The sequence below is a fragment of the Lichenostomus cassidix genome, chromosome 5 (genome assembly GCF_008360975.1).
Source record: "Lichenostomus cassidix isolate B80296 chromosome 5, HeHo_3.0, whole genome shotgun sequence".
Lineage (NCBI taxonomy): Eukaryota > Metazoa > Chordata > Aves > Passeriformes > Meliphagidae > Lichenostomus > Lichenostomus cassidix.
Genome location: NC_139486.1, coordinates 60386792 through 60401498, shown reverse-complemented (window position 1 = coordinate 60401498; position 14707 = coordinate 60386792). Strand labels below are relative to the sequence as shown.

Genomic DNA, 14707 nt, shown 5'->3' with positions numbered 1-14707 from the left:
ACCAGGCCACTGGGGTGGGGTTCTCAGTGCTGTTTCTCCGATTCCAAACTGCTCCAAGCCAGAAAGCCAGGAGACAGCAACCCCTTTTTGTCACTCCTCACTGACCCAGCCTGCATTTGGGCTGTTGAGCCAGAGGAGAGTGTCACTGGGAAAAAACCCACTTTGCTTTGCCATCCTCTCAGCACATATCACACTTTCCATTCACTGCCCTGTGTTAACCTGCCTGCCCTCAGTGCCTGAGACAGCCCATCCAAGAACAGACATGCCAGCAGATAAACAGTTCACTCCAGGCTCTGATGGGATTTTTTTGAGAGGTGAGAGCAGTTTGGGGAGGGGGATGGTACATTTTTGTGTTTCAAGAGGTGCATTTTCAGCCTAAAACACGAGCTAGAATTAGAAAACCCTCGGAGAGGCAACAAACACGACCTGCTATTGATTTGCCACGTGCAGAGAGAGGTGCAAGCTGCTGATGCAGGGAATTTTGGGGCTGTGTGTGTTTGCTCCGTGGCACACCTGATCATCCATGGTGTTCACCCCCTCGGGGCCCAGTGCATCGATGGCTTGGCTGATCAGATCCGTCCTGCCGCAGTTCAGCATGCGGAAGCCCAGATCCTGCTGGAATTTCTCAGTAGCAGCTTTAGCATCCAGTCTCCGGAAGGAACTGAAGCAGCATTCAGGTCTGTGAAAGACAAAAGAATTCCTGGGTGATGCCCATACCGTAAGATATGGATCCTTAGTATTTCTGGACAAAAAAAACCCCCAAAAAACTGGACTTTTTAAAAAAGTATCAAAAACCGAAATCAAATTCAGGCAGTGGAACACTCTCAATTCTTTTCCAGTGACTCAACAAAAGGAAGCACTTTAACATTTCTGAGAGGATCTACTAAATCCTTATCCTTTAGATGACTGTCAAGACAACCTTTATGTCATCTGGAAGGAGCCCAGGGATTACAGTAAATCCTCTGGCTGTCTGCTCAGGCTCTTCTGAATTCCAAACCTGGAAGTGTGTCTCCTTCACTGAAGGATCACTTCCCAGCTGGAGGTTTCCTATCTGCTGGGCACTGGCAGGGTCAGCCCTTTGATGTTATTTTGGGGTGAATGCCTTCCCCAGTACCCATCTGGTTTCCAGCACAGGCTCTTGAGCAAACTCTCAGTGAGTGAGATATCAGCCTGCCAAGTTCCTCTGATAAATGAGATGCTTTCAGCACAGCCATCCTCCCCTGGAAAGCCTGGACAGCCTGCCAGAGGAGCAAACCACTCATCACCTCACACAGAAGATTCAGGATGAATCTCATATAAAATCCTACAGCTGGACTACCATAATCTTGCTCTCACTGGTATCACAACCTACAATATTACCTAGATTAAGATGCAGTGATTTTATGTAATAGTAAAAAGAAGAATTCTATCCAAAAAGTGAAACAAAATGACTCCACTTGAAATCCAGAATCTCAGGAAAATAAAAGTATTTGAAGGGATGCCACTTGTCTTTGCACATTGGTCCTATCCCATGGCAAGCCAGAGATAGATAAATTGATCAATCAATCAATCAATCAATCAATTCCAAGACCTCCCTTCCCCTTGAACTAGCTGGATGCAAAATGACTACTTTAAAGAATCAAATAATGTGCTCTGGAAACAATGGGTTTTTTTGCTAGTTCAGATCATTCATTCAAGCTATCTTAAAAAGCAAAGAATAATCGTGTAACTAAGTCTGTGGCATAAAAAAAACCCCCAAACCAAACCCAAACACTGTAACTTCCAGAATGACAAAACTCTTTGTGCAGAGTTTGGCCAAAGCCCCTTTATCTCATGAAGGAAGGTGGAAGGAGTGCCTCCCGTATGGCCCAGTGAGATCTGTGACGGGGCAATGCAGCGTGCTCCAGGAAGCTGCAGAGCCCCCAGGAGCTCTCCCGAGCTCATCCCACGTACTTGAGCTGGCGTGGCTCGCAGTCCAGCCCGGGCAGGAGCAGCCTGGCTGTCTGCCGCACGTCATCGCTGTCCACGGTCAGGCTGCGGCGGTGCTCGGCGTACGTGATGGCGACGCGCATCCACTCCATCAGCGGCGGCAGCAGCATGAAGGGGCTGTGGAACGAGGGGACAAAGCCATTACTGGATGCTGGCTGAGGCACAGGGACACACTGCATGGGGGAGGTTGGCATGGGTAAATCGCACCTGCAGAGCGGCAAGGAGCTGCTCAGCATCGGTCACTGGAGCAGCTTGGTAATAACTCTGTGTGCTGCTCTAAACAACCCACAGGTGCAGCATTATTTATTAGTGTTTTTATGCTTCTCTGCTAGGAGCACCAAAAATATCCTTGACTGTTTGTAACTCAGTTAAACCAGGCTAATTCAGTCCCACGTCCATGAATCTTGACATTACCACTACCCCACAGCTTTTCACATCCTGCGCTGCTCGTGCACCTCAGTTTTGTTGCCCACCTGAGCCTCCAGACCACAGAACTGGTGGAGCAGTGAGGTTCTGCTCCACATAAAGGGTTGCAAGGCAATAAAGAAATATAAAAAGGTAATAACAGCAGCAGAAGCTCGTGATTAGCTCCCCTTTCTGCTGCTGTAACAATGAACACAGCGCTGAGATTACACATTAATGTATAGACACCATAATGCTCTCACACACAACATACCTCATCCACCCCCTGAATATACAGCCAGACTGATCTATTTTTGCTTGATTTCCCCCCAAGGATACCTGCCACCCCAGTAGAAGGCTTGGAAGTGCCAGCTGTAATGAAAGCACCTCATTCCCAGTAATGACTTTATTAATGCTATGGGAAAAAAAAAAAAAAAGCCTGTTCAATTTACCATTCAAAAGAAAGGATCTGAGGGGAGAAAGGACCAATTCCTTTACAAAGTTCTGAGAGAAAAAGATACGTATGAGGGAATGTGAACTGATTTGGGCATTAATGAAAGCAGCTGAAGCCATGAAAGGCATTTTCAAAGCTGTGCCTGTGTGTATGTGTGAGTGCAGGAAGAGTGAGCAGCACCAATCCCGTTAGAAACCATTTATCCATAATGGGATTTGCCAGCAGAACTCCCTTTGTCAAGACTTAGAACACCCTTCAGGCTAGAATAACTCCACTCTGTATAAATATGTGCTGCTCCAGTTTTCCCAGTTGCAAGGTGCACCCTGAATCACTGCCATTGCCACTCTACAAACACGCCCACTATTTTCCCCTCTTCTCCTTTTCTTCTGAGCTGTGAAGCAGATTTCACAAAACCAGAGGTGTTTTAAGCACCTGATCCACCCCGGATTGCCAGGGCCAGAGTATTTTAACAGGACATTGACTTACTGCTGCCACCAGTTTACTTTTAGGACAAAGAACCAGAATATCAGGGTTGCTGCAATCATCACTTTGAAAATCACCCAGCTCTTCATCCATTCAAAGATTTCTGAAAGGGATGAATCACTCCAGTTCATCCAATTCAGACTGGCTTCCCTCAGGGAAGAGCAGGAATTGTCAACAGGCATTTGGGAGATGCCTTCCAGCAATCTGTTCCAGAGAATTTCAACTCTTATCTGGCCTGGAAAAGAGTCATTCACACTTTTAAAATACAAGTACTTAAGGGAGGAGCCAAAATTGATTATTTATCCTTTCTGGTACTCTGCAGAACATCTAGCATGGAATTCAAAGCTGCACAGAGGAGATGAGGACAGAGGTAGGCCAGGGAGGCTAAAAGCACCAGAATTAAATACAAAATTCAATTAAAGTTAGGTGGGGAATGCTCAAGAGCATTCTTGAGCTCCTCTAACAAGTGATTCTATCTGCCAGCCTCTGTGGTAAATAAAGATTTAGGTCACCTCCCAGCTTCCCTGGCACTGCCATGGTGGGGACAGTGCTGGACAGAACATGTCCCCATCAATCCCTGGGGACTGGCTCAATGCCCTGGGCAGCCAGAGCCTGTGGTCAGCCAGCAGCAAATGCCACGGAGTCTGCACCAGAAATAACACCTATGGGGAAGGAATTTCCACTCTGTAAAATATCCACATGTGCCAGGGTTATAAATGACTTCCACACAAGCAGACCTTGGATGTGGAAAACTTGCTTTGGGAGGAACAGCAAGGAGATTTTTTTTTCCCCTTCTGTTTCTTCTTTTAATCCCACCAGATTTTTCCAAAGGCTTTCCAAGTGACAGCTCAGAGTGCCTGGTTACCTTGTGTCCAAAGGGGAGCAGACTTTAAAATGCAAGCAGCAGTGTCAGGAAGGATGTTCTTACCTTGCTATCCTGATTTTCCAAACCCCACCACTGGCACTGCTGGGCAAATTGGATAAACTATTCTTTGTTATTCATTATTCTTTCAAGGATGACTACAATGACTACAACTGCTATTTTACAGAAAAAGCTTTGTTTCTCTGCAAAATTTTTAGCTTGAGGGTGGGCTTTTTACTCTTCCCCTGCTTTATTCAACTATTTCCTTTCTCCCAACCTGGCCATGCTCTGGGAAGAGCTTTGTCTTCCTTTGACACTCCACCAGATAAACAGCATTATCACAGGACTGAAGCAGAAAGAAGAGGTGCAGTTCAGCTGAACGAAACACCAACACTGGGTCACACTGCACTAAGAAAATAAATGAAATTATTCATTTCCTAGAAAATAAAACGCTGTTCTCATCCCTGTGGCCCTTAACCTGGACATCCATCTGCCTCCAAGGAATCATTTCACAGTCTGAAAAACACCACAGGAGGGGAAGGGGAGAAACCTTCATGGAAAATTAACTGGGAGATGCTGCAAGCTAAAGAATTAATTTCTGTCTTCCCATTCCTGCCCGTGCCACGTTCTGCACAGTGCCATTTTCCTCTGGTCTTCCTGACATTTAGAGGCATCTGGCAGCTCATTAAATTCCACACATGAAGTGATCCAGCCTTGGGAAGCTGTCACATCCCAGCAGCAGCTCCCTGAGGATGCAGACCCTCAGGTTTCTCCCAAGAGCAATGCCACCATGGCTTTGTCCAGTTTTTGCCACAAAATTGTCTTCCAGTGATGCCACTCTTGACCTGGGAATGTGCCCAGGACAGGGCAGTGAAATGGGAACTGCTCCCCTCCTGCACACCTTGTAAAGAAATCACACTGATGTCTGACACTGTCAGTGCTGTCAACATTCCACCCAGAAGTTCTCTGAAATTCTCTCCCTTTGGAATTGGACAGCCACTCCATTCCCCAGGGGATGGGGCTGGAGCTGGGTGAGAGTGCTCTGAGAAAGAATTGATTTTATTATGGGCTTCCCCTCCTCCTCTGAGCTAAACCACGTTGGTTTATTTAGACATAACTAAAGAGGCCAAGCAGCACTTGGCAGAGAATTTATAGCAAGTTTTAGGATAACTTTTTCCTGGAAAAGGGAAAGCCCTTTCATGAGAAGGGCTTTGCACATGACTGGCATGTGGAGATCATGTGCAGCATCTCCAGGAGAAGCTGTGGGACCACAGACTTCCTGGGATGTCCATCATAAATAAATCACTCCCCAAAGTGGGCTCTGCTGGGGATTTCTAAGAGCACTGGGATCAAGGTATTTTTGGCAAAGGAAAGTTCATTGTATGCAAAAAGGAGAGCATCATGAAAATCATGTCATCCTTCCTCTGCATTGAGCACCTGCCAACTCAGGTGAAGACAGTAGGTTTTCCCAGAAAAAACAGCCATTTTCTCACACTCCTCCCTCCTGCCTGGGACCCCAGCAGGATCCAGTGACAAGACTGCTGAAAAATCACAGAATCATAGAATGGTTTGGGTTGGAAAAAGCCCATTTTGTTCCACCCTCCCTGCTATGGGCAGGGATACCTTCCACTAGCCCAGGCTGCTCAGAGCCCCTTCCAGCCTGGAGTAAAAAGGAAAAAGGAGGAATAAAACACTTTCCCTGCTGACTCACCTCTTCTCTGCTATTTTTCACTGCACTCTGTTATGGTACAGCAAAACAAAGTGGGAGCCAACAGTGACAGCAACAGCAAAAGAAAAACCTTATTCTTCTAAACAAGGCTCTCCTTCTTCTAAAGCAGGAAAGAAAATCCTCTCCTGACAGAAGCAGGTGGGAATGGCAAAATCCACCTCCCTCCTGGCAGCCTGAGCAGGGCCTGAGACACACAGGCACAGTCTCCCATCCTGCCTGTCCCTTCTAAATGGTCTGAGTGAACTAAAACATGAGGAAATATCACAATATTTATGGTCAGAGTGGGGTAGCCCATGGCAACTCCTCACATTTGACTCACAGGAACTATACAGAAGCTTCTGGAGAGAAAAATCCCAAATCTTTAAAGATCAGTGTGGGGTTTTGCAAGGGACTAAAAAAAAGGAAAGGTTTTCAGCACAGTAAGCTGATGCCTGAATTTATTGCTGGAACCAAACCCTATGGCTCAAAATCACTAGGATGGAAAAATCCCAAGGATGGCAACAGAGTCAAAAAAAAAAAAAGAGTGAAGTCTCATTAATTGAAGAAGGGAAAAGACTCTGAGGCAGGACAGAGTATCCAAAACCCAACCCATGCCATGCTGACTTGGAAAGCAGTGGCATATTTACAATTTGGATTCTCAAACACTAAAACCCTCTTCAAGCAGCAGGGAGAAAAAAAATACATCTCAGAGTATGTAATTATATGTGAATAAAACAACAACAGAGATGTTGATTTAGAAGAAACACAAAACTGTTGCTCCAAAACACAACCAGCTTCAGGCAGGAGCTTTACCTCACAGATCCAAAAATATTTTACAGAATTTCAAGAACTTCCCACATTTACAGCAGAAAAGACAGGAATTACCATGCTGGGCCCTGTTCAAGGATCCTCTCAATATATGCAATGTCTTTCAAAGCAGACAGTCCAGATCCTCACAAAATAGGAAGAATAAATTTAATCACACCCAACTGACTCCAAAAGGTGTTCCTCTGAATTCCCTTAAAACAATGACTGCTCACAGCTCAGAAGATAAGAATTCTCAGATTTTAGTGGATCGTTATCAAGTTACTTGGCTTGGCTGTGCCATGAGTTTAGAGAGTTATCCTGCAGTCAGACACTAATGGAATGAAAGCCATCTGGATAATATCATTTACTGGGATCCTTTCTCCACTGAATCTGCCTTCAGAGTTTCCTCTGCTTAGAGAATATAAAATGGTGCAAGAATAGTTTAAATCTAGAGCTGGCAGCTCTGATCTTTCTTACCACAGACAGAAATAACACCTTTTCCATCCTTTGCAAACCACACTTAAAAATAAGGTGCAGCATCAGACAGATTTTACTTCCTGTTACTACAAATCAAAGGAAAACCTAAATTTGAGCTCACAAAAGAACCCCAACATGAAGTAATCATTGGGAAGTCACTGTGAAACTTAAAAAGAGCTCTCAAGTCTATGGTTTATTTATTGTAATCATATTTTACAAACTTTACTTTACCAACAGGGAGGAGATTCCATTTGCAGGCTGGAAACAAGCACTGGTGCTGCTCTGGAATGTGCCATGTGTCTCATTAGGAAAACATATTTGTAACATCTGCAAAGCTGGGGCAGGAGGGAAGTTTCTAGAGAGGCAGAAAGTAATGAAAACCAACTAAAATTGTATACAGTTGTTGGTAAGAGGCAGATAAATACACACCATAGTTTAACTGTGACAGCATGGTCACAGTTATGGGGTCAAGGATGTGACTGATTCCCATCTGTCCCCTCAGCCCCACACGGAGCTGCTGGATCCCTGATGGACACTGAGGAAACAAAACCACCAGTCCTGCTGCTCCCAACTCCTCGGTGCCCTGAAACTCTCCATAAAGTGAAAACTACAGCAAACAATTCAGGAGATGAACCACTCCTCCATGAGTCTGGGCCTTATTGCAGTCCTGACCTCAATATGGAGCAAGTCCAGTGGACGTGATGGGGATGCTCCAAGGGCTGGAACACCTTGGCTCTGGAGCCAGGCTGGGAGGGCTGGGATTGCTCAGCTTGGAGAAGTTCCAGGGAGACCTTACAGCCCATTCCAGTGCCTAAAGGGGCTCCAGGAGAGCTGGAGAGGGACCTGGGACAAGGGATGGAGGGGCAGGACACAGGGAATGGCTTCCCACTGCCAGAGGGCAGGGTTAGACGGGATGTTGGAAAGGAATTTTTTACTATAAAGGTAAAAAGCTGTGGCTGCTCCATCCCTGGCAGTGTCCAAGGCCAGGCTGGACAGGGCTTGGAGCAACCTGGGACAGTGGAAGGTGTCCCTGCCATGGCAGGGGAGTGGAACAAGATCATCTTTAAGGCTCCTTCTAACCCAACCCATTCCACCATCCTGATTCCATGATTCCAGCACTGAGCCACAGAGCCACTCTGGCCAGGTCACCTACATCAGATCCAAGCATTTCCCAACCCTAACAAAAAGGTGACTGCCCTGGTTTGCAAGCACAAAACCCTTTCCAGACAAGAATCCAGCCAGTCCAACACATGAAGTCCTGGTGCTCAGGATACACCCCGAGGAACTGACCTAGGAAAACCTTGCTGTGCCTGACAATTCCTTCAGCAAAGGAAAACACTGCTACATTTGGAGCAGGACATGAGCACAATTTACCTGCGTGAAAGGAATGAACCTGTAACAGCATGCTAGGTGATAGTCAGAGATAAACTCGGGCAGAGAGCCAGAATGGGGTGTCTGCTATTCTTGGATCAGCCTGGATCCCGTGGGCAGAAGAACCAAGAGGTAACTCCTACGGTGCATTCCAGCAGCTACACCGGCAAAGTCACAAAAATACAACACAACAAGAAAAGTCCCATCCTATCTGCAAGCAGATTTATCAGGGGTCAGAGCGGTTCTTCACTACCCAGGGCTGAGACTCCTCCTGCCCCAATGTTATTTTGCCCATTATGTGTAATTCCCAACAGCAGGGGTAGGATTGAGATAGCAGCCCTTTGAGTCATGACTCCAATCTCATTTGCCAACGTGCATATGTTAAAAGCATATGCTGCCTCTGGAGCCAAAGCCAACCTGCCAGATTCAATCACTGAACTCGTTTTCAGGGCTCAGCTGTAAAATCCTGACACAGAGCCTTGCCATGCTCATGAAAACTGCCCAGAGCTCCCGAGTTAAAGCTGTGTGAGCAAAGAGCCAGGGAGAGAAACTTTTTTTTTTATGCAGTTCTGGAATACTGAGAGCTGTTCAATTAATTATAGCTGGAAAAGTTTGTTCTGTTAGACAAAGACAATTCTTACCGAAGCAAAGGGTTTTTCATGATAAACAAGGAAACAGTTTCCCATTTACATCCCAGCACAAGCCAAAACCTAATTAGTGTTTCAAATGAGGCATTTTAAAACACAAAATACTGGTGTCTAGAGGCAAAACATTTCAAGGTTAAAGAGATGATTCTTTCCCTTTCAGGACTCAGAAGAAGTTGATGAAACTCCTGTTTTTCTAATGACTGGACTGGCATGACAACTCCTGTGCCATGTCACACACAGGGAGCAGCAATACTGTGTGCCATCAGTCACCCTGCTGCTGAGATCAGTGATTTCTTCATGAAAATCCAAGGAATCTTTTGGCTTTTCACATTCCTGGAATCTGAGATGTTCCAGGAACTAATTTAGCATTGAAGGCACGAGGAACACACCAACCCATGTGGATTTGGAGCTCTCTAAGTACAATGCAATGTGTGCTCTAAAATCAGGTGCCCACTCCACCATATAACACAATTTAAAGAGTTCATCCGCTTGAATAAAAGGCATTCAAAGCCCCCAGGGTGTAGCATTTGTGAATGAACAGACAGCAGGCTTCTCTCTAACAGTGCCAGGTAAGACACAAAATCTGCCGTTAACCAACGTTCAGAAGGAGGAGGAACATCACTGCTGGGTCAAGTAGATGCCAGGGTGGCATTTTTAAAGCTTTTTGTTATTTTGCAGGAGGACATCACCCTATCCTCATGGCAAGCTGCTCAATTAACATGTTTCACCTAAATCTTCAAGGAGCTTCTGCTCTGTTCCTCAATTCCTGTCTTAAAATACTGAAGAGCTGCTGTGCAGAATGAAGAGGAAGCTCCAGTGGTGAATGAATTTGTTTCTGCTTTTTACTGGAAAGTGTAAAGAGTTCCATGTTTGCATTTTGCTTTAAATAATTGAATAAATAGTGCCATGTAAGGGCACAGATACGAGAAATGCAAACAACAGAAGTGTCGAGAATTTAGAGAGAAAAACTGTTGCAATGAAGTCCTTCTATGGCAGCCTAGAAATAATCTCATTCTTCCATTTTAAGACTGTGAAATCTCCCAATTTCAAACTCTTTCTGTGGTTCTATCCCTGGGATTTTTATGGTTCTATCAATGGGTATCACTGAACCTCAACAGCACTAGGAATGGCAGACACAACAGCTTAACTCTGGGATTCTGGTAGTTGGATTTAACTGGCCAAGCCCCAGTTCTTTCAGTTTTCAAATATCCTAAATTTAGAGCATGCATGCACTACATTTCAACAGTTGGAGCTTCTCAGCAGATGCCACAAATTCCAGCTATTAAGTCTGCTTTCAGTGCCAGCAGTGCTGCTGAGCAGCCTCTTGCTTTGCCTGCTACAGCGTAGGAACTAACAGTGAATTTCAAACGAGAGAAAATAATAAAAATACCTCAATATAGGGGTGCAGCAGGTCTTTCAGCAGGTCACAGCTCAGCCTAACCAAGAGCAATGCTGCCAGCACACATGGAAAAAAGGCTTTTACTTTGACACCCTCAGGACACAGTGGCCAAATACCAGCATGACCAATACCCTCAAACAAAGCAACTTGTCTCACCACCAAAGTTTTGGATCTATTTCCCATGGACTGTGAACTACAGAATTGCAGATTTTACCTCCAGATGGCAAATGACTGAGTAAGGCATCAGCAGTGTTTGTTTACACCCTGGCAGCACAGGTAGATGAAAAAACCCAATTGCCACTCAAGTCTACATATCAAGGTTATCTGTTAGCCCATCTCTCTCGCTAAGAAGCCACACTTAAATAGCCTCGTATTAATAGATTAGATAAACATTCTAATAGGGATAAGGGAATGAAGTTTTCTTGTGCACAGATAAAACCTGTTCTTGCAGCAAGCCCCACCTGGTTCATGCTGACCATGGCAGAGTGCAGCTCTGTGGTTCTGCAGGAACATGGAGGAATTTCCAGCTCCAGCTGCCCTCCCAGCTAATTACCAGAAAGAAAAAACAGTAATTTTCGTTTCTAATACCAAATTCCAAATATTTTTTTTTCTTTTCAGCCCCATTAAAATGCTGCTGCCAGAAAGCAGATTTAAAACCACAGAGGCATCGATGACTGATATAAAAATGACAAAGCTAAGCATGAATCTACTCTTAACACCATTGCACTCAATGTGCACTATTACTCTTTTTCAGCTTGTTGAGGAAAACACCAGCATTCTAAAATTCTGCTCTACACTTCAGTACCTGTTGCTTGAATAAACTGCTCTCTCAGCACCCAGTGCTCTGCATTCCAAACACCAAAGAAAAAGAAGTAATCAATAAAATGTGTATGCAACATGGGACACACATTTCTTCCCGGGGTTTCTACCTCAAAAAAGCCCTGAAGAAACAAATATTTTCAGAAATAAACTGGGTATCATTTGCCTTTCTTTACAGCAGGTGCCTCTGAGCCCTGACTCTGTGAATGAAGCTGCACAGAGCCAAAACTCTGTCCCTACACTGGGGCAAACCATGCTCTGAGATTAAGCCAGTTTGGCCACTTCAGGCATCTTGAGTGTCTCAGCACAGACAGTTTAGCAAAGCAAAATTGGCCCCAAAGTGTGTTAATTAAACTACTGCAGCTTCTTGTACAAGGAAGGATGGGATGCCCAGATGCAAAGTCACTTAAGGCACAAATGTTTCTGTGATGTTCCAAAGCACCAGCCCTTCAGAGAGATCCTTCCTGAAGAATTTGGCAGCCCCAACAGGGAACTGAGCCCTGGCTACCTGGCACAGTGCAGAGCTCACAGGGGGAACTCTTCATCACCCAGTCTGGCTGCTGGGAGCAGGATAATTACAAGCAGCTAAGTTCTGAGCAGGTTATGTTAGCCCTGTTATAATTTCATGCTAACATGCTCCTGTTCCTCTCAACTATTCCTCTTAATTATCTTCTGGAAGATAATTGCATCACAGGCAGCTCATCCTTTCCCACTGCAAAGGTGCCCAGCTCTGCAGCACCTGCTTCAGAAGAGGCCCCTGTTTCTCTGGAAGGATCTTTTCTATTTCTGAACGAAGCCAAAGGGGTGAGGAATCATTAAATGAATTCCTTCCAGCAGCAGAGAGTTTTCCAGCAAGCCTAGGAATAAAACCTTCCAGCTTCTGCCTGCCCGTTCTATTCTCCAGCCATTATGGAAGACTTTCCAATCCCTCCAGAGAAGAAAGACCTGCAGGTACAAACTCTGCAGTGGAACTGGAGTTGCCAGTGGTTTGACTGGGGGGTGAAGCTGCCCCTTCCAGCAGCATCCCCAGCCAAGCACAGCCTGGTCCCTCCTCTCCCAGCAAACACATCAGACCAGCACCCAAGGGATCATCACCAGGTGCTCCAGCCCCAGAAGAATCTAAAACCAGGGCTGAATCAGCTCAGACACGCAGCTCATTTGAATAGGATTTGTCTTGCAGAGCAGAGTGTTTTTGAAAACACACAGTTCAGCAGTTACTGTAAAAAACAAGTGATTAAAATGGTGCAGTTTAGCTCTGTTAGTGCTCATGGGGTCAGGGCAGCACTGGGATGGGATGGGATGGGATGGGATGGGATGGGATGGGATGGGATGGGATGGGATGGGAAAGTGCAAACTGCCTTGGAAAAGGAAACCAAGAAGAGACACACCAATCGAGGATTACCCCAGGGAAAGCTTGGGTCTAATCTCCACCAGGGCAGAGAGAGAGAACAACTGTTGCCATTATCATAAATTATACCCAGAAACATCTACTCTACAGAGGAGCTTTACTCTCAGCAATGTGTTACAAAGATGTCAGGAACAATCACAGCAAAACCCCAATGACTGCTAGCCCTGGCTGCTGCACAGCAGAGGCTCAGGGTTGTATTTATTTAGTGTGGCCTTTGTCAAAGCACCAGCTAACTCCTTCCTCAGGAAACAGGCAAGTTCTGCAAGGGAAGGGCTGTAATTTAGTCCAATAGGAAACAATATTAACTTCAATTGGAAACAGCAATTACTGAAAAAGGAGAGACTTGTTGGCTTGTTACCATCACTGCTCTTTGCAATGTGCCCAGAACTTTTCATCCACAGAATTACTGATTTTTGGTTGTATCAGTTGCAAGAGCACTGTGCTGGTATCAGGACATTGTCCTTGAGGAGCTATGCCTTGGAAAGGTGGAGACAGGAAAGACAGCAAACCTGCAAGAGTCAAGCAGAGAGATGCAGACTCTCAGTCAGTCCTCTGCTATTTCAATAGGGACTGTCTAACAGGTGGGAAAAGAAGCCAGAACATCTTGTCTGCCTCTCTTCACTGCTAAACAAGACATCCAGAGATCATCTCTCCACTTTTCAAGCATTTTTACCAACAGGGACTTTCACCAGAAGTGGCTTAGGTCAGTGACAGCCCTTCTGGGGATTTCCACCCAGCTTTACTGGAGTAAAACCACTGTAAGAGCAGAAAACTGTGGTTTTTTAACAAATGTTTTGTAACTGGCAGGACAAAGCTGGAGAAATACCTCACACCTCCTGGCAGGTGGTGAGCATCAACCACTGCCTGCTGAAGAACCAGTTCTAGGGAACAAGGTATTGATTCCTATCGAGAGGGAAATCACCAAGTGCAGAGATGTTAAACACCTCTGAGGGCAAATACTGAAACCAGAACCACACAGGACAGCTGGGGTTGGAAGGCACTTCTGGAGACCATTCAGCCCAAAGCCCTTGCTCAAAACCAGGGTCAGCTGGAGCACATTGCCCAGGACACAAGAAATGGGTGATTTTTCAGGTGTCCTGCCTCACCTGTGTCAGTGACATTGGAAACTTGTCACAACATGGAAAACAGCAGCAAGGCCTCAAAACAGCCCCAAAACCTGACTTTCTGCCCCATGGCTTCACACACAGCCTTTATAATAAATTTTTTGTTTTACTGTATGCTCTTTTGTACCTGTAATATTTCCCCTGTCTCTTTATTCTCCACACATTCTGCTCTGTGCTGCTCCGTTCCATACACACTGAGATTCTTCTCCTCCTCACAGTTTTGCAGAGAATTTAAATAATCCGTGTTTGTACCACACCCCTGCTCCAAAACAGAAAGATCAGAAGGTGCAGGGGCTCCTTTGGAAGCACTACAGTAACACTACAAATTGCTTAGAGCCAGCAGTGTGGGAGAAAAGCTGGTCTGTCCCAGGTGTGAGATAGGTAGAATTAAAAAAAAAAATAAATTGACCAGTGTTTGTTTATACAAACAACATGAAAGAAAGTGGGGAAAATATCTGATTCAGAGTAGAGTGCATTGCCAGCTTCAGCAGCTACACTTGGATGGATTCAGTCCTCAGGGTTTGCAATTAATTCCCTTCACCACTGCCAAGGTCATCTCTCACATTCCAGTTCTGCAATCTTTGAACTAGAAAGAAATGAACAATTAAAAAAAAAAATTGTGAGACATAAAAACACCTCAATAGGTGATGCCAGGCACAGGCAGGAATATTCCAGGAATGGAAGCATAATGAATGTCTGTCACCTACTGACTTTAGCCAGACTTGTTTTAATTCCCTTCCCGTTAATATTCCCCAAACACTTCATCCTGGGTCTCTCT

General features: G+C 45.3%; 1 protein-coding gene across 1 annotated transcript in view; it reads right to left on the bottom strand.

Annotated features, from left to right (window-relative positions):
- Positions 1-14707, bottom strand: part of ABTB2 (ankyrin repeat and BTB domain containing 2) — a 107950-nt gene that overhangs the window by 13677 nt on the left and 79566 nt on the right. Inside the window, exons 4-5 of the mRNA XM_085063314.1 lie at positions 1933-2085; positions 514-679 (exon numbers count right to left, since the gene is read on the bottom strand). Coding sequence (XP_084919440.1) covers positions 514-679; positions 1933-2085 — 319 coding nt within the window. The remainder of the gene's footprint in view (positions 1-513; positions 680-1932; positions 2086-14707) is intronic.